This window comes from Phalangium opilio, unplaced genomic scaffold, assembly GCF_054372755.1.
Source record: "Phalangium opilio isolate 3A_F unplaced genomic scaffold, DU_Popi_V2 ptg000046l_1, whole genome shotgun sequence".
In the NCBI taxonomy this organism is placed as follows: Eukaryota; Metazoa; Arthropoda; class Arachnida; order Opiliones; family Phalangiidae; genus Phalangium; species Phalangium opilio.
The window spans coordinates 4,127,142-4,149,331 of record NW_028324169.1 but is presented as its reverse complement, the minus strand read 5'-3'; the positions used below and the strand labels follow the sequence as shown (position 1 = coordinate 4,149,331).

Genomic DNA, 22,190 nt, shown 5'->3' with positions numbered 1-22,190 from the left:
AAAATTAATTACATAAATTGAAAATACTGTTATCAATTTGAATTAAGAACGTCGTCAATGTTTTCAACAAAATGCTAATTATCTACCATTTCGATTGCCTATTTTTGAACAGAATAATTCCGCCTTGACGATGAAGGGTTTGATATACAATATCGAAGATGTTCCCAAATGGTATATATGTATACTGTTTGGCTTTCAGGTACGATTTTCTTAATGCTAATGCTTTTTCCAAATAACGTTTTCGCCTACTTTCCACAACAAGGAATAATCACAATTTATAATTACGGCTTTAAATTATTTCCGTTTTTAGTTTTCAAAACTATCACATATTCCTATTTGTCTTTTGCAAATACATAGTTTTGATTTTAAACCGCGAACCCAATAATATTTCAAATGCAAACAAAACAAGTTGGTAAACCAAAATAAACCTCTCCTAGTCGAGACAAGAGATATCTACCCATGCAACTATTGCAATATCAACGGTTATGATGGAGTAGAAACCAAGATTATCAGATTACTATGTGATATAGACGGAAAACCAATAGATGGCGGTGTTGTTAGAAGCCAATAAGTATAGATTTGTGATATGTGCGGTAGATTATAATCAGAGAGAATTTATAATAGGGAGTGGAAGCTCTTGCCCTTGACAGTGCTAAATACAATGTAGCTCAAACAAGTAGTCTGCGACGCTAAAACTGGCCAGGAAAATTTCCGGTCACATGACACTCCTTTAATTTTATAGTTTGCCCTCACTCACTGTTGGTTATACAATTACCCAATAAGGGTTCGTGATTTCGAGTGCGACTGGCGCCATTTGGAGTTATTTTAAGTCAGACCGTTCCCTTTTCCTAAAAAAGCTAGTGTCTATCTCCCCTAGAGACCCTCCCACATCATTCTAGACCCACCCTAGAGGGAGGGGCCTCAAAACATTATACCGGAAATAGACCTGGCCCGTTTTGTTGATCACGTGATTTTTGAGCTACATAATATTCCTCAGTTTCTACTCCTTATTATAAAATCTCTCTGTTATAATATTGGGTGAAAGAATTGGGGGTTAGCCAGAAGATGAAGGTATAATGGCTAGTTAAAGTGGGGCGCTTAAGAGAGATTGCGAAAGCGGTGACACACACAGAAGACAGATACACAGACACGTCCAGTGTAATACCTCTCCGTGACCTCATAGTCACTCGGAGAGTCAAAAAAGCTAAATGGATGCTAAAATTAATACACATCAGCAAGACTTGTATTAAAAATAAATTTTTACACTAAATTCGCAGCATTATCTCGCAATGTTAAGTGGAACTATTGCTTATCCGCATATGTTGGCACCGAAGTTATGCCTGGCGGATGACAGTCCATACAGAGGCCATCTTATTTCTACGACGTTTCTAGTTTCTGGTTTAGCGACTCTATTACAAAGCACCTTTGGATCAAGGTATAACGTCCATCATCACGCTTGCCACGGTTAATTATATCAGAGTGAGATGAGACTAGAAGTGAAGGGCTCTAGCATTGATAGTAGATCCTGGCACTAGTGAACAAATTTGAGGATTTTATGCCGCTTCCATCGCGCCTACACTACAGAGAAAATAATTGGTCGAGTTCCAAAAACATTTCCTACCCCTTCCCCTCAACCTAAAGCGGCGGAACACGGACCCGGCTCCTTGAATCTAGTTCGGCCGTCTACCACCGCGAGCGTCTCAAGTTTTGGAGGGGAATTTCTGAAACCGCCACCAGAGGGCCAACCGTTGGTGTGTTGTCAAGAATATTCACTTTAGTGACGAATTTGGTTAGCTCAGTACTTCTGGTCTCATCTCACTTCTGATTATACTAAAGCAGCATTCTTTTCTTCTGTATTCTATAATTCTTAAAGGAAACGTTCAGGAAACATAACATTATACGTTATAAGAACGGACTTCTTAATGGCGTCTGCTAAATCAAACCTTTTTACCCCTTACCTCTCTCAACTTGTGAGAATTCAACCAATCCAGTAAGGGTAAGTGGTTCGATTTAGCAGACACCACTTAACCAATGGCGGGGCAGTAGTCCTCGCTTTTAAGACTAATTAGAGGTTAATTATATGGTAATAAGAGATAATTTATTTTTTAATATTTTACCTTTATATTAAGAAAAAGGCCGTTCTTTTAAAGTATAGTGTTATGTTTGAACTTTCTCCTTAAGCTTATCAAAGAAAAATGTTAGAATATTAACATTTATAATGTAAAAATTATCCGCAAATGAAATTGAGACATATGACCTTATTAATTCAAAGACCCTTGGTTCTGATTATTTCCTTTGAACCCGAACGTTTCTTATTGTATTTTATTCGGCAATAATTGCGGCTCAAACTTATTTAATGAAACTTACAGCAACACTGATGAGATAAAATCGTCGCATCATTTGCTTTAATGAGTAGAAACAGAGATTATTTAATATCAAACCTAATGTCAGCTGATCGTAGTTGCTAATACCATTTTCTTTGGTCTAACACGAACGAAGCTGAAGTCATATAGGCAGTTAGTTACGAGTTAAAACGTTTATTTTCAGATTGCCGATAATCCAAGGCAATTCGTTCTCATTTCTGCTACCATCTTTGGCAATATTGAGCCTACCACAGTGGAAATGTGACTGGTCTTGTTTAGCAAATAATACAATGAATGAAACTGACAGTTCCAATTTTAACGAAACCAGACTGTTATGTTCAAATATTTCAGATGATGACGAAAATAGTGCTTGGAAACTTAGAATACGAGAGGTAAGCCATCAAAACAGTCTGTACATTTTCAACATAAGTTACATCATAAGTTTATCAGATATGTTCCATAAGCATGATACTATCCATACTTCGTAATGCTAGAGACTCACAGCTCGAGCTAGTTCGAGAACGACAAGCGAAAATTGACTACACCGAGTTTTGCAGTCCATCTTCCCATTAAGCCTGTACAAAGCCTCACCTCACGATAATCCATGACGTTTCACTTCATGGCAAGCTCTCAGTAACCAGTGACAAACTTATGAAACATATGTTATGAACCTATTGTTACATAATTATTCATAATCTCCATTACACCATTCCATTAATTTCTTAAGACAAGGAAAGACCATAGGTGCAGGGTCGTCTTCTTGGGTCATTTCTCTCTCGCCAAGAAGTACCGCTAGAGGCAGTGCGAGTTGGCTAGCCTCCTGCGTGCAGTGAACTTGCGCTCCATCTGGTGTTACTTCTTGACGCGAGGGAAATAACGTAAGAGTGTGGACTTCCGCCTTTGTGTTGGTTTCAATGCAAGGTTTTAAATAATGGAATTTTTTGGCTTTTCTCATTTTTATACAGATACAAGGCGCAATTATTACCGCCTCTATTGTCGAATTCCTATTGGGATTAACTGGATTAGTGGGTTTCTTCATCAAATACGTGTCACCGGTAGCCATTTCACCACTAATTTGTTTGATTGGTCTTAGCTTGTTCAGACAAGCAGGCGAAATGGCCAGTTCAAATTGGCCGGTCGCTATTGGGTAATATGAAAAAACCTTGAAATGCGCCATTTGTATCTTAATGATAGTTTGATTTACAATGAGCTGTCAATCTAAGTGCGATGTACGTCATGGCACTGCAGCGTTGTCCCCATGTTATTCAAGCAAATTAAAACCTTAGCGGAAGACACAACACAAGCAGAGCTGGAAAAGAATGCCACGTGGACAGACTTCTGTCTACCATGATGCAAGTGATCAATTTGAAAAAGGCTTTATCGGGCCTCATGAGTGCAACTCTCTGCAGCAGAGCTGCAATGAAACCATTGTCCTCCATTGGACCTTACCAGTAGATTTACGAAGGGGGACAGATATTTAGAGGTTAACCCTTAACGCTCTGCTACAAACTATCATTAAGCAAATCAAATTGCGGTCGTATTTAGTCCTGCTTGCCAATTACTGACCAAATTTAACACCTTTAGAACGATGGCTCTCTTGGTTATCTTCTCTCAATATTTAGACAAGTTGAAAATGCCATTATTGACCTATTCTAGGACATCGATGTGGACAACAAAACGTTTTCAAATTTTCAAATTATTTCCGGTAGAGGATGTTATTTAAAAAAAAAGTCAACCAATAATTTAGTCAAACCTTTCTTCCAGGTATTTCTGGCCATTATGATTTCCTGGTTAATTTGTTTAGGAATGACTAAATTCAACATTATTTCCACCGACAATAAAGCCCGGACAGATATAAGATATAATGTTTTGCGAAAAAGTCCTTGGTTGAGAATACCTTACCCTGGTAAGCATGAATAGGTTAGGATAACCGGCGTTTCCAAAACAAAAAGCAGAACGAATTCTGGGTAAAGGTCCAATGGCAGTTTATCTCATGGCAGTTTATCTCGAGGCAGTTCAATTGCCATGAGCAGGAATTTGCCTTGATCAGGACCTTTAGAATAATTTTCCATGAGCAGGACCTTTAGAATAATTTGCCTTGATCAGGACCTTTAGAATAATTTGCCTTGATCAGGACCTTTAGAATAATTTGAATTGATCAGGACCTTTAGAATAATTTGCCTTGATCAGGACCTTTAGAATAATTTGCCTTGATCAGGACCTTTAGAATAATTTGCCTTGATCAGGACCTTCAGAATAATTTTCCATGAGCAGGACCTTCAGAGTAATTTTCCATGAGCAGGACCTTCAGAGTAATTTTCCATGAGCAGGACCTTCAGAGTAATTTTCCATGAGCAGGACCTTCAGAGTAATTTTCCATGAGCAGGACCTTCAGAGTAATTTTCCATGAGCAGAACCTTCAGAGTAATTTGCCAGGAGCAGGGCCTTTAGAGTAATTTGCCAGGAGCAAGACCTTTAGAGTAATTTGCCAGGAGCAGGACCTTTAGAGTAATTTGCCAGGAGCAGGACATTTAGAGTAATTTGCCATGAGCAGGACCTTTAGAGTAATTTGCCATGAGCAGGACATTTAGAGTAAATTGCCATGAGCAGGACATTTAGAGAAATTTGCCATGAGCAGGACATTTAGAGTAATTTGCCATGAGCAGGACCTTTACAGTAATTTGCCATGAGCAGGGTATTTATAATAATTTTCCATGAGCAGGACCTTCAGAGTAATTTGCCATGAGCAGGGTCTTCAGAGTAATTTGCCATGAGCAGGGCCCTCAGAGTAATTTGCCATGAGCAGGGCCCTCAGAATAATTTGCCATGATCAGAACCTTTAGATTAATTTGCCATGAGCAGGGCCTTTAGAGTAATTTGCCATGAGCAGGGCCTTTAGAGTAATTTGCCATGAGCAGGGCCTTTAGAGTAATTTACCATGAGCAGGGCCTTTAGAATAATTTGCAATGAGCAGAACCTATAGAACAATTTGCCATGAGTAGGGCCTTTAGAATAATTTGCCGTTAGCAAAGAAATCTTTTCGCAAAGTCTTTGCTCTACAACCGGAACCCATCAATATTGACTTCCTTTGAACGTGGCTATGATTATTCTAGGACAATGGCGATGGCCCACCTTTAGTGTTGGAGCAATTTGCGGGATGTTATGCGGACTAGTGTGCTCAATTGTTGAGTCCATTGGAGATTATTACGCATGCGCTAAATTGTCCGGAGCTCCACCACCGCCTACTCACGCTGTTAATAGAGGCATCGCTACTGAAGGATTAGGATGCTTATTGGCTGGGATTTTTGGGTCTGGAAACGCTCTGACGTCATTTAGCCAAAATGTCGCTGCGATTGGTATTACAAAGGCGAGTCGTAAAAGCTTTTACAACCAAGACCATTAAAAGACAGATGGACTGGAAAGATAGGCTAAAACGGTAAAACCCCCGTTCTTTTAATGGCATCGCCTGTCGTCGCCCCTAGCGGGAGAGTCCCGAAACTTAATAAGCCTTATATTATGGCTTATTAAGTTGGTCGCTGTGAGGCGCTGCCTTAAAAGAACAACGCGTCCTATCTCCATTCTTGTCCACGTGTATTTAATGGTCTTGGTTTACAAGACATTTGTTTCAAAAACTCATCAGTTATTCCATACATACAGGTTGGAAGTAGAAGGGTGATTCAGTGGGCAGCAGTTATCATGATAACATTAAGCGTTTTCTCTAAATTTGGATCATTTTTCATTATCATTCCTGGCCCTATTATGGGAGGCTTATTTCCCTTTATGTTCTCAATGGTATCAGGAGTCGGTCTTTGTACTCTACAATATGTCGATTTAAACTCGTCCCGAAACATCTTCATCATCGGCATCAGTGTCTTTATGGGCCTGATGATCCCCGATTGGTTCAGTAGACATCCTGACTCGATAAATACAGGTAGAGTCGCGTATGAAAGATTGATCAATGATTGATTTTCACTCATGTCCTTACCGACATTTTTAGGTAGTCTTTTCATTGATCAACTTTTCACTGTACTTCTTAGTACTGGAATTTTTGTTGGAGGAGGAATTGGAATATTTCTCGACAACACCATAAAAGGTAGTGATTATTACTTTTCTGATTTGGGCTTTAAAATAATAAAATTGTTATTTGAATTGAAAGTTCAGATAATATAACATATCTTAAAATAACGACCTTTTTCTAAATATAAAGGCAAAATATTAAGAAAAAAACATAAATGATTTATTATTACTAAATAATTAGCATTTAAATAGTCTTAAAAATGAGGACTACCGCGCCATCCGCCATTGGTTTAGTGATGCCGGGTAAATCGAACTACTTACCCCTTAAGGGATTGGTTGAATTCTCACAGGCTGAGAGAGGTAAAGGTAATGTTGGGCATAGGCCACTCGATCACACATGTAAGAGGCTCGATTAAGCAGATGGCACTGAAACAATGGCGGATGGCGCAGTAATCCTAAATTTTAAGACTAATTTAATGCCAAATTACTTTGTAATAATAGATCATTTATTTTTTAAATGTTTTCCAATTTAATAAAATGAAAATTCAAATGTACATTAATATCTGAAATATTTCAAGTTGCGATTTCAAATGTTTCATTAAATACCTAAAATTAACCAATTTTAGGGACTAATGCTGAAGGAGGAATTTTGCAATGGAACGAGACGATGCGCGAAATACCACGAGAAGATTTAAACGATTTCAATGAATTTAAAAAGTGCACAGACCGGGTTTACGATGTACCAATAGCAAAGTCATTTCTAGAGAGATTTCCTTGTTTATCCAAAATTCCAATAAGCCATACTTTCAAGTAATTTTGAATAAAAATAAGCATTGGAACTATTTCTTACTCTGTTGATGGTTGATGAACATAATTTCAGTTATTTTAAATCTTTTTACCTATTATAATATCATTAGCCACATTAATAGTAAATTCAAACAGATTTTACAGAAAGTCAGTTGGGATAGTGCAACCGACATGCGATTCGCAATGACAATCAGCCTCGTAAATGCATTATACCATATGTTTATAAGATATGTTCCATAAGTATGACACTTCCAATACTTTGTAATGCTAGAGACTTGCAGCTCGAGCTAGTTCAAGAACGACACGCGAGTATTGACTTTATTCGACACTCGGTTTTGCAGTCCATCTTATCCTTTGACAGTGCCTCACCAGGCGTCGCTTTACGAAAATCTATGACGTTTCGCCTAAGTCACTTCGCGACAAGCTCTCAGTAACTGGTGACAAACTTGTGGATCACATCTCTCGATTATACTTAATTTTTCATAGAAGAAAAGTTTCGTGAAAATGCTGATATATTTTTTAAAAATTTTCCAATGTTTTTAAATATTTAGTCTTATTTTCATTTCCAATGAGGGATTTTTTCACGCACCAATAATGTAAGGACTAATAGCTATGGTAAACACTTCGCTTTAAATTTCTAAAGCAAAAGAATTCCACTTATTATTTTCTAACTATTTAAGTGCTACTTTAAATATTAAGATAACTTGGTAATAAGAAACACACAATATTTTTTCCAACAAACTATCGCGAGAGTCTGAAAATGCGATTTAGTGTGAGGGTAAGCAGTTTTTTTTACCCTAGTCATGGAGGGACCTTGGCAAAACTCAATGGTTTGCCCATCTACGTCAAGCCAGTGCTGCTGTTGAAGTGCAGATATCAGGCAATGAATACTCTGTCGAATGATACCATGAGGGATGGGAACTGCAGGTTCTCATGTCCAAAGAACTTCGCCTAGCCTAGTAAATCTCGTACAACATAATCTCAAATGAATCTAAAATATGATACAGCAATAGAAGATGTATAATGTCCAAAGACAAACGAGCATGGATGTTTTGAATTTGCATTTGTGCTATCAATATTTGATAACTTGAGTTTCCCATGAAAGATTAGGGATTTTAAATTAGCTTTTAATAATAATAATAATAATCTAAGCTTTGTCTAAGAAGGGATTTCCACTCTAAGCCTGTGGCTTGTTTACAGGTGGGTCCCTTTACAATGCAAAGAGGGGTGGTGGGTAGCCCCTATGCCACAGCTAACTTACAGCGCCCTATAATAACTATTACCGTTAACCTCTGCAAGTTTTTATGGAAAGGAGAAACCGGGTTAGACCGCGGAGGAAAACTCCTTTTAACAAGCGGGGAGAGAACTTGCAAACACTACGCAGAAGGATTTGTTCCCAGGTTTTCACCCGGTGCCACAGTCCGGGATCGAACCCGGGATCCTCTTGCTGCGAGACGAAAGCGCTAACCGCTACGCCACCCCACAGGGAAATTCTGGGGGTACACGTCCATCAGATAAAGCAGTAAACAACGTAGCGGATTGTTATACTGTACATTAATGTTTATATTCTAGCAAAAAGGGATTAATGTAATAAGAACGTTGGATCCTAGCTTTAGCCTCTGGTACCATTGTCACATACTTTATTTAGAGACTTCGTCTGCTTATATTTTTGCGTCAACTGAGTATGTCCGAAGGCCATAAAGGAAATGAAACGGTTGAAAATTAACTACCAACATCTGAAATGGTGAGAATTGATCTTGCTGGTTTTTTCCCTGCTGTTGGAAATAAAGTTAATGCGTTAGTTGATAAATTTACAAGCATAATTAGCCTTTCGCATGACAAGAGCTTTAGCTTTAAAAACAAACCGCCGGAAATTCTCTGACGTCACTCAAACTAAGCCCCTCTCTTCCCTGAATATGTAGTTTAACTAGTCAATGCAGATATATATTCATGTTAAATGAATAAATTCATGCTATTACTAATTAGTATTAATTATCCGCTTCCACGGTGAAAGATTTTTGCCAACACTTTATATTATATTATAACACTTAATGTTTTATTACTTACAACATATCGGCATTTTGAAGTACATCAAAAGACAAGTTCTTGTTGAAAAATAAAGCAGTTGAGCTCCACGATATAGACTCTTTTCCTTGGTACAATTTTTTTCCATTTTCCGAGAGTCGAGGTTTAATTAGATCTAGCGCTGTCATAAAGAGCCTTGGAGTTTCCATTGCAGCGGCTTTGCCGTGTAGTAACAGAGTAACCAAATTGTCATTGTATTCATTGAAGTCGTGGATTGGAGTATGCCTCGATCCGCCAGTCATTCGATTATTTAGACGTAGAATTTCCGTATCGTCATTATCCTTGACTTTCTAAAAATTTAATTTCCAATATGACACCACAATGTGACACGGGCTATCAAAGTGCTTTTAAACATCTAATTTTGGTTTTCTAAATTATGCACAAATGCATGCGGCATTTCATCCCAGATTGTTAATTCTCACTATCGGTGTAGGGGTTAGTGATTTTTTGATATCGTATTGGCTCGGGTAATAAAAAATTTTCCTTGTTGGTTAATTAGGCTTAGCGGAAAAATGGCTGTCGGGAATTAAATTACAACGTATTCTTATCGGGTAAAATGATAATAATGGACATCTGTTGAGTAGAAAAAATTTTAGAAATAGTTTGAAATATTCCAAAGAAGTTATCCAAATAGTTTGAAATATTCCAAAGAAGTTATCCATAATAGTTTGAAATATTCCAAAGAAGTTATCCAAATAGTTTGAAATATTCCAAAGAAGTTATCCATAATAGTTTGAAATATTCCAAAGAAGTTATCCATAATAGTTTGAAATATTCCAAAGAAGTTATCCATAATAGTTTGAAATATTCCAAAGAAGTTATCCATAATAGTTTGAAATATTCCAAAGAAGTTATCCATAATAGTTTGAAATATTCCAAAGAAGTTATCCATAATAGTTTGAAATATTCCAAAGAAGTTATCCATACTAGTTTGAAATATTCCAAAGAAGTTATCCATACTAGTTTGAAATATTCCAAAGAAGTTATCCATAATAGTTTGAAATATTCCAAAGAAGTTATCCATAATAGTTTGAAATATTCCAAAGAAGTTATCCATAATAGTTTGAAATATTCCAAAGAAGTTATCCAAATAGTTTGAAATATTCCAAAGAAGTTATCCAAATAGTTTGAAATATTCCAAAGAAGTTATCCAAATAGTTTGAAATATTCCAAAGAAGTTATCCAAATAGTTTCAAATAAAGTATTCGCGAATCATCCTAGGAGTTTGAACTTAACACCTGGTAGTAGTTCTTACCATTATTTCCTGCATTATCGGTGAATACGATCTAGCTGTTGGTGTGATGTTACTGTTAAGCAAATCTTGAATGTTATCAATGCGTTTCTCATTCCCCAACAGATACTCGGATTTCAGGTTTCCAGAGTAAGCCGCCACGAGAATAGACGATGTCAAGAACCAGGTTCCAAGAAGAATTCGAAACGTTATGGTTTTAATCTCGACTGGAGGCGCTGCCAAATGTTAAATTTTTTGTTAATTATTTGCAAATACAACATTATAAACGTGTAACTAGGAGGATATAGGGGGTGAAGGAGTCTCCAACTTCCCGTTTTCCCATTGAAACGCGCTTACAGATTATCGTCCGTGGTTTCCCGCGTTTTCATTCGTTCTGGGAGATTCTTAGCCTCGCCCACTAGTTGTTTTAATTTTTGGTAAAGACTTAATGCGTCGCGCTGAAATTTTTTAGTGCTTTAACGGAACATTTATCATTATTTCATTTTTTATTATAAGTAAATTATGGTCCTTAGATAAAACTGAAAGGAAATGGTTTTTTACTCTTTCCGTACACCTAAACCCGAGGGGTCGGACTTTTTGGAAAACCGATTTGATTTCAAAGGATATCGTTTTATTTCGTCGGATTTCATTTGATTTCGTCGATTTTCATTTGATTTCGTCGGATTTCGTTTTATTTCGTCGGATTTTATTTGATTTCGTCGGATTTTGTTTTATTTCGTCGGATTTTGCTTGATTTTAGATTTGATTAAATCCAATGCATTTCATCGAATTTTGAGATTTTTTCCGTTATTTCGATGGATTTTGCGAATTCCCTTGATTACGTTGGATTTTGAAGTTTTTCGCGTGATTTCCTCGGATTTTGAGATTTTCCCCGTGACTCGGTCGGATATTGTGATTTCTTTTGATTTTGGATTTTGTGAATTTTGTAATGGATTTCACGATTTCTTTACTTATTTCGTGATTTTTTGTTGATTTCGCGATTTCTTTGTTCATTTCGTGATTTTTTACTGATTTTATGATTTTTTACTGATTTTATGATTTCTTTACTTATTTTGTGATTTCGTTACTGATTTTGTGATTTTTTATGGGATTTCGAAATCAGCGTTGATTTCGGATTTCTTAAGTTGGATTTCGCGGGTAGCGTACGGGATTTCATGAATGACCGACCCCTCGCCTAAACCTCTACTAGGTAAGTGTTTAAGATGGATTAAATATTGTGGGAGGGTCGAGTTAACGCCCGATGAAATTAAAAAAATATCACTGCATGTGCAGTGAACACGTAATATACGCAGCGTTGCTTCAAAGGCCTAAAATAGCATGAAAAACCCGCTATTTTTTGAATTGGGATTTGCGTGGTCACGCGATGCGCGTAACCAAGGTAACTAGGTGCGCGTACATGAATCTCCCATCGGAGAGACCGAAACCTGAGCCAGGGAGCACAAGTCTATTTTTGTGCTCACTGCCTGAGCTCTAAGAATAGGCAGAATCTCTCACCCCTATATCCTCCTAGCTTGAAATACATAGAGGCATGCGCATAAAAGTCCTAGCTAAGACGTATAAGATTAAAATTAGGGCTGTGCGAGCCTTGATTTTTTGGGTTCGAGCCGAGCCTCGAGCCTTGCTTTTTCGGTTATCGAGCTTCGAGCCGAGCCTCGAGTTTCTTATCGAGCTTTGATCCTTAAGCTGCATGTTCAAAATCTGGTTTCGAGCTTTGATCGAGCCTAAAATTTCAATGGCGAGCCTTTCAATTTTAGCTTTTAATTTGTAATGATATTCCTTTACACTTTCAATTACTGGCCTTTGTAAAGAAAAAACCCTATTAATTCGTAAATTTAACAGATAAAATTTTATTTGACTATTATTAAACTTGAATCCTATTTTATCACTAATCGAAATTACTTACGTGCACTGACAATCGCATTGATAATACAAACCAAGCGTTTTTTTCTATACATAAAAGCAAAACTAGAACTTCAAGAATGATTTTTAATTTTTAAAACTTACGCCAATAAAATATGGTCTTACAAACAAGGCACCAACCAGAATAATTTCCTATTTCGCGCGTCACTGCAGCGTCTCAACATTCAGTAGATTGTGTTAGATTGTAAATCTTGACCTTTAACCTAATCTAGAATCTCACAGATCTCTGACTGAACCTGGATAACCTTAAGCCTTGGTCTCGAGCTTTTATCGAGCTTTTTTCCGAGGCTCGAAAACTTGTCGAGCCTTTCAAAAGTTGCTTATTGAGCTTTCGAGTCCTATCGAGTACTCGCACAGGCCTAATTAAAATAGACATTTTTTTACGTGTCCTTTGGCTTTATCGGTTAATAGTCAATCGTCAGTTTTTTAAGGATCATTGGTTCCCAGGTAGCTAATTCACGTTGACACAACGTTTAAACGTAGCATTGAATAAACGTGTGTATTAACGTTTTTAAAACGGTGATCATGTAACCTTGAAACACGGTGTTTACACACGTGTTTATTTTGTCGCAAATACATGAGAAATCTCGTCTATTTCTCGTTTCAAAAACGTATATTTTAAAGTAGGTTAACGTGGATAAATCGTGCGTTAAACGGTTCCAATTAGGTTTATTTTTCGGGTTATTTGAACGTGTGTAATAAGTTAATGTAACGTGTCTCAAAAGTTAATTGAACGAGTGTAACAACTTAATCGATCGTCCACAAAAATTTGTTTAATGTGTTTTATAAGTTAGTTGAACCTGTGTATAACGTTGGTTTAACGTGTTCATTAAGTAAATTACACGTGTTTAATAAGTAAATTACACGTGTTTAATAAGAAAATTACACGTGTTTAATAAGAAAATTACACGTGTTTAATAAGTAACTTACACGTGTTTAATAAGAAAATTACACAAGTTTAATAAGTTAATTGAACCTGTGTTTTAAATTAATTGAACGCGTTTAATAAGCCATTTCAAGTGTCAAACTCGTTAACTGAGGCGTCTAATCAGATATTTGAGCGTGCGAAATAGTTTAATTTTACGTGTGATAAACACGTTAATTAAAAATGTTCAAGACAATAATTGAACGTGTGAAATAAGTTAATTGAACGTGTAAATTGGTTTAATTAAACGTTTATAATAAGTTAATTGAACGTGTGCAATAAGTTAGTTGAACGTGTGTAATAAGTTAGTTGAACGTGGGTAACTAGTTAAAAGCACGTGTGTAATTATTTAACTCGTGTTCTCAAAGTGGAACCGAAACATTATCAGTAGTAGCTTCGGCATTTTCATTTATAGATGCAATCCGAACCAATATCACAGCAATGACAGGACTAATACAAAGCCTAATTTTCCGTTGTTATGTATAAATGTAGTATAGCTAAATCAAAAGATAACAAGGCTTTTGAAATATTAAAATTAAACGATTTTCTTGGATTTTTGAAACGAAACATAGCTTTATAGCTATACTACTACTAAAAGAATCGTAATGCCGAAACATATTTACCATATTTTCATTTTATATTTAGCAAAAACGAAAAAATTACAGTTTTGTAAGAGTTCTATTCACGCCAATACAAGGGAAAAAAGCAATAAGGGAGTATTAACCGAGGAGTAGAAACTGAAAACTTCTTATAATTATAAAAATTTATAGCTCAGGCCTATGCATTACATGTCAACAGTTTTTTAAATAAGCTCTAATTCCTACTAGGGCTTTCGTTGTTGATTAAAAAAAAACCAACCGTCTCTATCCTAAATCGACTTCTCAACAATGTCATAAGTCCCTTACTAACTTTGAATAGAGTTCCCATGATTAGTATTTCAATGGGAAAACGTCTTAATTACTCGCTTCATATTAACTATGAAATGCGTAGAGTTCCAACTTCATTACTCGTTCTATATATATTTGACGGATGTATTTCCGATGAAAGAGGTTTTTGGTAAATAATTAGGGTTATATGAATGATATAAATTATTTTAATCGTCACTATTTTACCTTAATTATAGTTAAGATAATTTAAGAAACTTTATTCCTAAAATAATTTTAAACATAGCTATTTTTAATGTTTGACTTCTAGTGAACACCGTTTTAAGAATTTTTGTAAATTTAGGGTTTATAAGGAGATTGATTTCTAGATAGGCGGATAAGAAAAAATGCAATTGCGTGAACCTTTGGTGAAAGCCCTGCCATCGGGGGCTATACGTTTCTCATAACCATAGACGCTCGCCTCGTACATTTGAACCCTAACGACAAGCTAATGTTGCAGATTGGTGTCTATGCGGTATAGACGAAAGACCAGCTCACGGTGGTGTTTGAAGCCAATAAGAACTGTATGTGGTATTTTTAACCTGCGAACGCGAGGACAGAGACACGTCCAGTAAAATACCTCCGTGACGTCATCGAAACTCGGAGAGGTGATAACGATTGATTATAGCTTTTTATGACGCAAGACATGTACGAAATATTAACGTTTCCGAAACCTACAGTTATAATGCAAAATTAAGGGTAATTTAAAACCATTTTCACACGTGTTGTGAACGAATTTCTTATAAAGACTTGAAAATAAAGCTTTTGTATAAATGTGTTTACACAACTTTCTCGAAACTTAAATCAAAAACGCAAAACTAACAGTCCACTTAACACCATTTCGAAACGTGATTTTAACCTAAAATAAACGTATTAGTTATCACTTTGTATAATCGTTTTAACAACGTTGCCCAAATATACAGTAATAACGCTAAACTAACGGTCAATTGAACACTATTCTCAAACGTGTTACGAACGTAACATATAGTCCTGAAATAAACGCTCTTGTATAAACGTTTTAACACCGTTGCCCAAAACATACAGTAATAACTCTAAACTAACGGCCAATTGAACACCATTCCCAAACGTGTTGCAAACGTAACATGTAGACTTGAAATAAACGCTTTAGTTATCACTTTCTATAAACGTGATAACAACGTTGCCGAAACATACAGTAATAACGCTAAACTAACGGTCAATTGAACACCATTCCCAAACGTGTTGCAAACGATACCAAAAATAAATAGGGGAAAGTGTCGGACTGCCATATTTTCCTGCCTTTGCCTTAGCTTGACATGCATTTCGAGACGCTCAAGCGCGAGAGAGGTGTTTAAAAGGGTATCAGCCAGTCAGATTTGTAGTTGATGATGTCATTCTTCCCGAATTTAACGCTCGTACGCCACCAAACGGGAGAGTTTGGCATAGGCGTATCTCAAGGAAGAATCACAACCTCGGACCTCCGCGCTCTGTTCTATTCTCTTTAGTGTTATTTTCGGGTTTGAACCAGGTTAAAGTTTGTTTAAAAAGTTAGCGCGTCGAAATTAAAGTAAAAATGCTGCGGATGTTCATGAAATCATCATTCAATTCAAAAAACTCATCGTTAAAATCCTTTAGAATTTTGTTTACACTTAGGCCCTGGGTTGTCATTATAAGCTAAAACGTTTTAAAATTAGTAAATAATATCAATATTAGCAAAATAAATTAATACAATCACGTACATCATAATTAAAATGTGGCGATAAACTGCAGTGGCCACAGTTAGCCTCAGTGAAAAGCAGCTAATGTAAAATAAAATCGCACTATTTCTTAACGCGCAATATCACAAATCATCTTAGGTACGTGGTGAATAGGCGAGGGGGATGAAACAGATTTCGCAAGTATGCATTCACCCCTCCAAATGCATGTCACAGACGAAGGAGAGAGTCCAACACTTTCTCCTATTTATTTTTGACGATACATGTAGACTTGAAATAAACGCTTTAGTTATCACTTTCTATAAACGTGATAACAACGTTACCGAAACATACAGTAATAACGCTAAACTAACGGTCAATTGAACACCATTCCCAAACGTGTTGCAAACGATACATGTAGACTTGAAATAAACGCTTTAGTTATCACTTTCTATAAACGTGATAACAGCGTTACCGAAACATACAGTAATAACGCTAAACTAACGGCCAATTGAAAACCATTCCCAAACGTGTTGCAAACGAAACATGTAGACTTGAAATAAACGCTTTAGTTATCACTTTCTATAAACGTGATAACAACGTTGCCGAAACATACAGTAATAACGCTAAACTAACGGTCAATTGAACACCATTCCCAAACGTGTTGCAAACGATACATGTAGACTTGAAATAAACGCTTTAGTTATCACTTTCTATAAACGTGATAACAACGTTACCGAAACATACAGTAATAACGCTAAACTAACGGTCAATTGAACACCATTCCCAAACGTGTTGCAAACGATACATGTAGACTTGAAATAAACGCTTTAGTTATCACTTTCTATAAACGTGATAACAGCGTTACCGAAACATACAGTAATAACGCTAAACTAACGGCCAATTGAAAACCATTCCCAAACGTGTTGCAAACGAAACATGTAGACTTGAAATAAACGCTTTAGTTATCACTTTCTATAAACGTGATAACAACGTTGCCGAAACATACAGTAATAACGCTAAACTAACGGCCAATTGAACACCATTCCCAAACGTGTTGCAAACGTAACATATAGTCCTGAAATAAACGCTCTTGTATAAACGTTTTAACACCGTTGCCCAAAACATACAGTAATAACTCTAAACTAACGGCCAATTGAAAACCATTCCCAAACGTGTTGCAAACGAAACATGTAGACTTGAAATAAACGCTTTAGTTATCACTTTCTATAAACGTGATAACAACGTTGCCGAAACATACAGTAATAACGCTAAACTAACGGCCAATTGAACACCATTCCCAAACGTGTTGCAAACGTAACATGTAGACCTGAAGTAAACGCTTTAATTATCACTTTGTAAAAACGTGTTATTGACGTTAAGAAAATCCTAAACATCTTGAGGTAACTTATGTACCAAAAATAAACGTTTTTCTTACGTGTGAAGTACACGTGAAACGTTTTCAAAACATTGACACCGAAAATCTACTTTAAATCAACGTTTATTTGCTACCTGGGTTCATTAAAGCAAGTAGTCCACTTAGCCTTGAGAAACCGTATCGTTACCGTTTTAAGTTCGTAAATCATCCGAAAGAGGGCGCCCATTACCCAAGTCCGAAAGAATCGTTAAAGAAACGTTATCAGATGGCGTTCTGTTCGTAGTTGGGTACGTGACGTTACGTCAACGATACGGTTTCACAAGGCTTAGTGGACTACTTGCTTAAGTCCGAAAGCATTGTTTAAGAAACGTTATCAGATGGCGTTCTGTTCGTATTTGGATACGTGACGTTACGTTAACGATATGGTTTCGCAAGTCTTAGTGGGCTACTTGCTTTAGTCGTTCAAAAAGTCATTAGACCGAAATAATTATGGTTAAGTTAACAAACGAACCGGTGTTATTTAGATTTAAATGTTACAGGAGTTTTTAAATTAAATTGTCGAGATTTTTCTCCTCCCACGAGCTTGATATTCAGCACCATCGTTAAAATAACACAACCGAAAAAGACCAAAAAGTCACGAATGTTCACAAATCGGGTCGCTAGTCACTACCAACGAGATGTACAAGGCTCGCTCACTTCGAAGGGACCCTCACCCATATATATTTGACTTGTGTGGTTGATAGATGGCGCTTCTTAGTCTCTTAATGCACTTGCTGATTAGGCTTAATGCACATAAAATCCCGCCGCGCGCTCCCTCGCTCGAGGTTCGAAACTTATATCCACGTGAGATTTACAGAATTATTTTAGACTTAAACGCGCCTCTAGCGGAGAATCGTGGCGATTTAAAAGGTCCGGAAAAAAAATAAAAAATTTGGCGCCCGCATTTGCCTTGTTTATCTCGTTGGTAGTGCGTTAGTAAATATCCGATGGCATTTCATGTCATTTTGTTAAAAATTTGCTTTTGCTAATAGCATTAATTCATAAGATATGTTCCATAAATTTGTCACTGGTTACAAACTGGAGCTTGTCGTGAAGCGACGTAGGACATAGATTCTCGTAAAGCGACGTTTGGTGAGGCGTTGTCAAAGGCTTAGTACAGACATAAGGACATTATCTCTCTAAGGGCCCAAGCGCATCTATTAGCAAAAACATCTAGTTCTGCTAGATGTTACGTAGATTTTGTATAGGGGCTTCTTCCGAATTTTTCGTGAAATAGCTGCTTCAATAAATTTTCTATCAAAGTTTCAAGTAGGAGTAATAATCTAACGCGAGGACAGGAGATGCAGCTTCGCGGCAGAATAGACAACATATTTATCTTTCTGCTTTTGAAGAACGCGTGGTCTGCTACTCATTCTGGAGTGAGATATTGAAGAAAAACTTGAAATATGTAAACTTCAAGCACAGACTCAAGCAGTGCAACCGTGTTAGGGGAAATACCTGTCGCATTCCCGAATGCAATAGCTACACATTTTCAAATAAAAATATAAGTTTTCATCGGTTTCCCAAAGAAGAACCCGTTAAAAACTGGATTTTTGGCATGGCGCGACAGATTTTTTTAACCGACGGTGGCGCGAGCAGCTTGCCTCGTGAAGCGCGTGGTCGGGTGCGCTATGCCAGAAATTTTCTATCAAAGTTTCCCCTCTTCTCTCGTGTCGGGGGGGGGGAAACCACGAAGAGAGAAATTTATTGAAAGAGCTATTCACGGGAGAGAAAAATAATTTTCAAAATCAGCCACGACCGATATCCTAAGCCGGTCGTGGTCTAGCCGCGAGCTCTGAGATAACGCTCCCAAGCGGTTGGGAATCAAACTAAAACAGGCGGGGAGGCGAGAGAGGAAGGACTGAGGGGAAAAAATAAGTAAGAGAATTTCCAGGACCCCCCAGCTCTCTCAGACACAAGAGGTAAATTCGCGCTTAGTAAAAATCACGAAGAGTTGTCGTGAGAAATCTTTGAGGGAGGGAAAAATGTTCAATGCCGGGTTACTCTGCAGCGAATGCGCTCGGCCTCCGTTTAGGCTATACAATTATTATACCACTTGAGATGAGACGGATGGCTGACCAAATCGGACATACATACATTTCAACCGTAACATAGAATCTTGGGCCCTTAGAGAGAGATAATGTCCTTATGGTACAGACTAAATAGGAAGATGAACGTCATGCAAAACTAACCGATTGTAGTCAATTCTCGCTTGTCGTTCTCGAACTTACTCGAGCTATAAGTCTCTAGCATTTCGAAGTACATGAAGTGTAATAGTTATGAAACATATCTTATAAACTTATGCTAATACAACGAAATCGGAAAAAAATTTAGAATCAGGAATAGAGAACGGATAGTATTCATTTCAATCCGACTCCTAGCCCTCCCTTCAACATGTAAAAAAATTTTATATTATCTTATTGACCCACTTTAACTACGTTTTGATGACGTTTCTGACGGTGGGGGCGAAAAATACGTAATTCATTTTTACATCTGTCACTATGACCTGCCTCTTCTTTCATACCCCTACGTCCCGTGGAAGGGGATCTGGGACTTTGACGCGCGCCCAAATTACCCTGTTCTCCATTCCTGCTTCTAAAATTACATCTATCCCTGGTTCTATGTGATGAGCATATACGTAACAGTTATTAAGAATTCCTGCCAAATAGAACCACAGAGAATTGGGCAAAGAACGAAATCGGCCATTGCAGTCTTTCGGTACGACAATTTGCGAAAGCTTCGAAAGTAGTGATAGAAATATGATGAAAGTTATGAAAACTTCCCAAATCTCATTTGAAAATCCATTTATTGAGTAAGAACTGGTTTTAGCTTTTTCCTTTTCAACACAGGTATAAATAAAGTATCTGTCCAATATAATGCTGCTAGTAAGATGGTTAGTAAATGAATTCACTACTGGAGTAAAAAGGAACAAATTAACGTCCAGTACCTAAAAATTAAATAAATATTCAAGGTTAGTGGGTACTGTTTTTATATACAGTTTCTTAGATGTTTTCTTTTTACCCCGGGGTTAAATCAGAAAACGTTGTACGAAATATTCAACTTAAAGCAACAGGCGGCTCCTTTATCACCCCAAGAATTCTGGCTAATCTTCTGGACACGAATTTTACCTTGCCAAAAGCAGGAATAAATCAGACCTAATGCACTAGCCTTATCAAGCTAAGGCAAAAGTCATCTTTAAGGGGCACCAACGGAGCCGCCCTTTTCTTTATTGTGATGATTCACATCATGTGCTGAATCCAAAGTCACCAAAAATGACCAATTCAAAAAAAAAATATGTTCACATATAATATGTTTTGTGATTTAACCAGTGATCCAGGAGGAATCTAAAACTTGGTACAACTGTCTTACTTTATAGCGAAGACCGCGGTATAAATAGATTAATTCTCGTAAGCCACTGACATCTTTCGTTCCAAATAGAGAAGTAACCTCTCGAGGTTTAATAAAGTTCAATCTGTAACGTTTATTGCAATGCCAAAGTTTTAAAATAAAGCCATGAAGTGTTGCCAAGAACTAACAAATTTGGAAAGTACTATCTGAATTGCCGACCTACGGGCGATCCTCAATTATTAGTGACACACTGCCGGGAACGCCCAATATTACTGCAAGGATCACTAATTTAACCCTTTAGAGCTCTAATTGGTTTGAACTTCACCGAAACACCAAGAAATGATATCAAGTTTATTAGGGAGAAAGTTTAACTTGCCTAAGTATTCGCGCGCCATAGTCCCAGTCCCTCTTTTAAAATACAAGGGGGGACGTAAAAGCAGGCCGGGCTAATTCGCCTCTTCTGAGTCGGAAAATACGTAATTTTCGTCATTCGCGTCGCGCCGACGTGTGTTTTCAAGAACCAATGAGATGCTGGTTGTAATTTAGAAGCTGCGACTAACTCCCGACCTACGTTTGGACTTAAGATAAAGCTGGAAATGCGGCGAATTTATACTTTCTCCCTAATAAACTAGATATCACTTCTTGGAAACACTAAGTACTTACGCTGTAAAACGTTTCTGCAAAACCGCAACTGAAACTGCAGTTTGGGTTGGAGATAAAAGGTGGATATAAAGTATTTGGTCTTGCTGAACTTCTTCAAAAATAACAAATCCTCAACACGTTTTTCAAGCTATCCTATATAGCATGAAAACAAATTTCCTCAGGCGCATTCTTTAGCCATGCTCTTACGATTCTGATCGCGAGCCTCATTTCTCAAGACTTAAAACGTCACTCGTGAAGATTTGTTATATTTTTCAGTTAGCTCCTCCTACTTTATATATTTACCTATTGGTCTTCTCTTTTACGCAGAGGCCATCGTTAAATTATTTTGATAACAAACCAAAATTCGTGATGTCGCTTCTTTTGTCGTCACAATAGTGGCAATTTTTCTCAAAACGTGTTACAACACGACAAGGATTTATATTAGACTCCTTCGAGTCATAAATTAATAAGCTTTATAAAGGGATTTGTTTTAGTATTGATTCAGATCAGATATTTGAGACGTATGATAAGACCCCATGAAGTACTCCTTTTTTCGGCGGGTTATTCCCATCTGGAACTCTCTCCCCTCTGATCTGGTTCTGGCCCCCTCATTACCTGCTTTTAAACTAGGACTAAGAAAATTCCTCAAAATTTAATATTAAATACTTAGTCCCGAACCCTCCTCCCTTCATGTCCAACTACTATTACCCGGAGCTGTAAGGTTTATTGTAAACCCTAGCTCGTCATCCCACACGGAGCAAAAAAAAAAAAAGACTCGTTTAAAACCATTTTTACTCCGTTTGGTTATGTAATAACTA

General features: G+C 37.1%; 1 protein-coding gene across 1 annotated transcript; it reads left to right on the top strand.

Moving 5' to 3' along the window:
• Positions 1-118: 118 nt before the first annotated feature.
• LOC149676391 (solute carrier family 23 member 2-like) lies at positions 119-7,392 on the top strand. The gene is made up of 10 exons (XM_089838673.1): positions 119-199; positions 1,278-1,435; positions 2,548-2,755; positions 3,329-3,510; positions 3,948-4,068; positions 4,128-4,269; positions 5,477-5,730; positions 6,021-6,294; positions 6,361-6,456; positions 7,007-7,392. The coding sequence occupies exons 1-10, from the start codon at positions 131-133 to the stop codon at positions 7,192-7,194; spliced, it is 1,692 nt and encodes a 563-aa protein (XP_089694799.1). The 5' UTR covers positions 119-130; the 3' UTR covers positions 7,195-7,392.
• Positions 7,393-22,190: the final 14,798 nt, after the last annotated feature.

Bases quoted from the DNA above. Each gene is read 5' to 3' on its own strand.
- LOC149676391 (XM_089838673.1), top strand. From the start codon at position 131: ATGAAGGGTTTGATATACAATATCGAAGATGTTCCCAAATGGTATATA. The intron at 1,436-2,547 runs GTATAACGTCCA...GTTTATTTTCAG, and splicing joins CAAAGCACCTTTGGATCAAG to ATTGCCGATAATCCAAGGCA. The intron at 2,756-3,328 runs GTAAGCCATCAA...ATTTTTATACAG, and splicing joins GGAAACTTAGAATACGAGAG to ATACAAGGCGCAATTATTAC.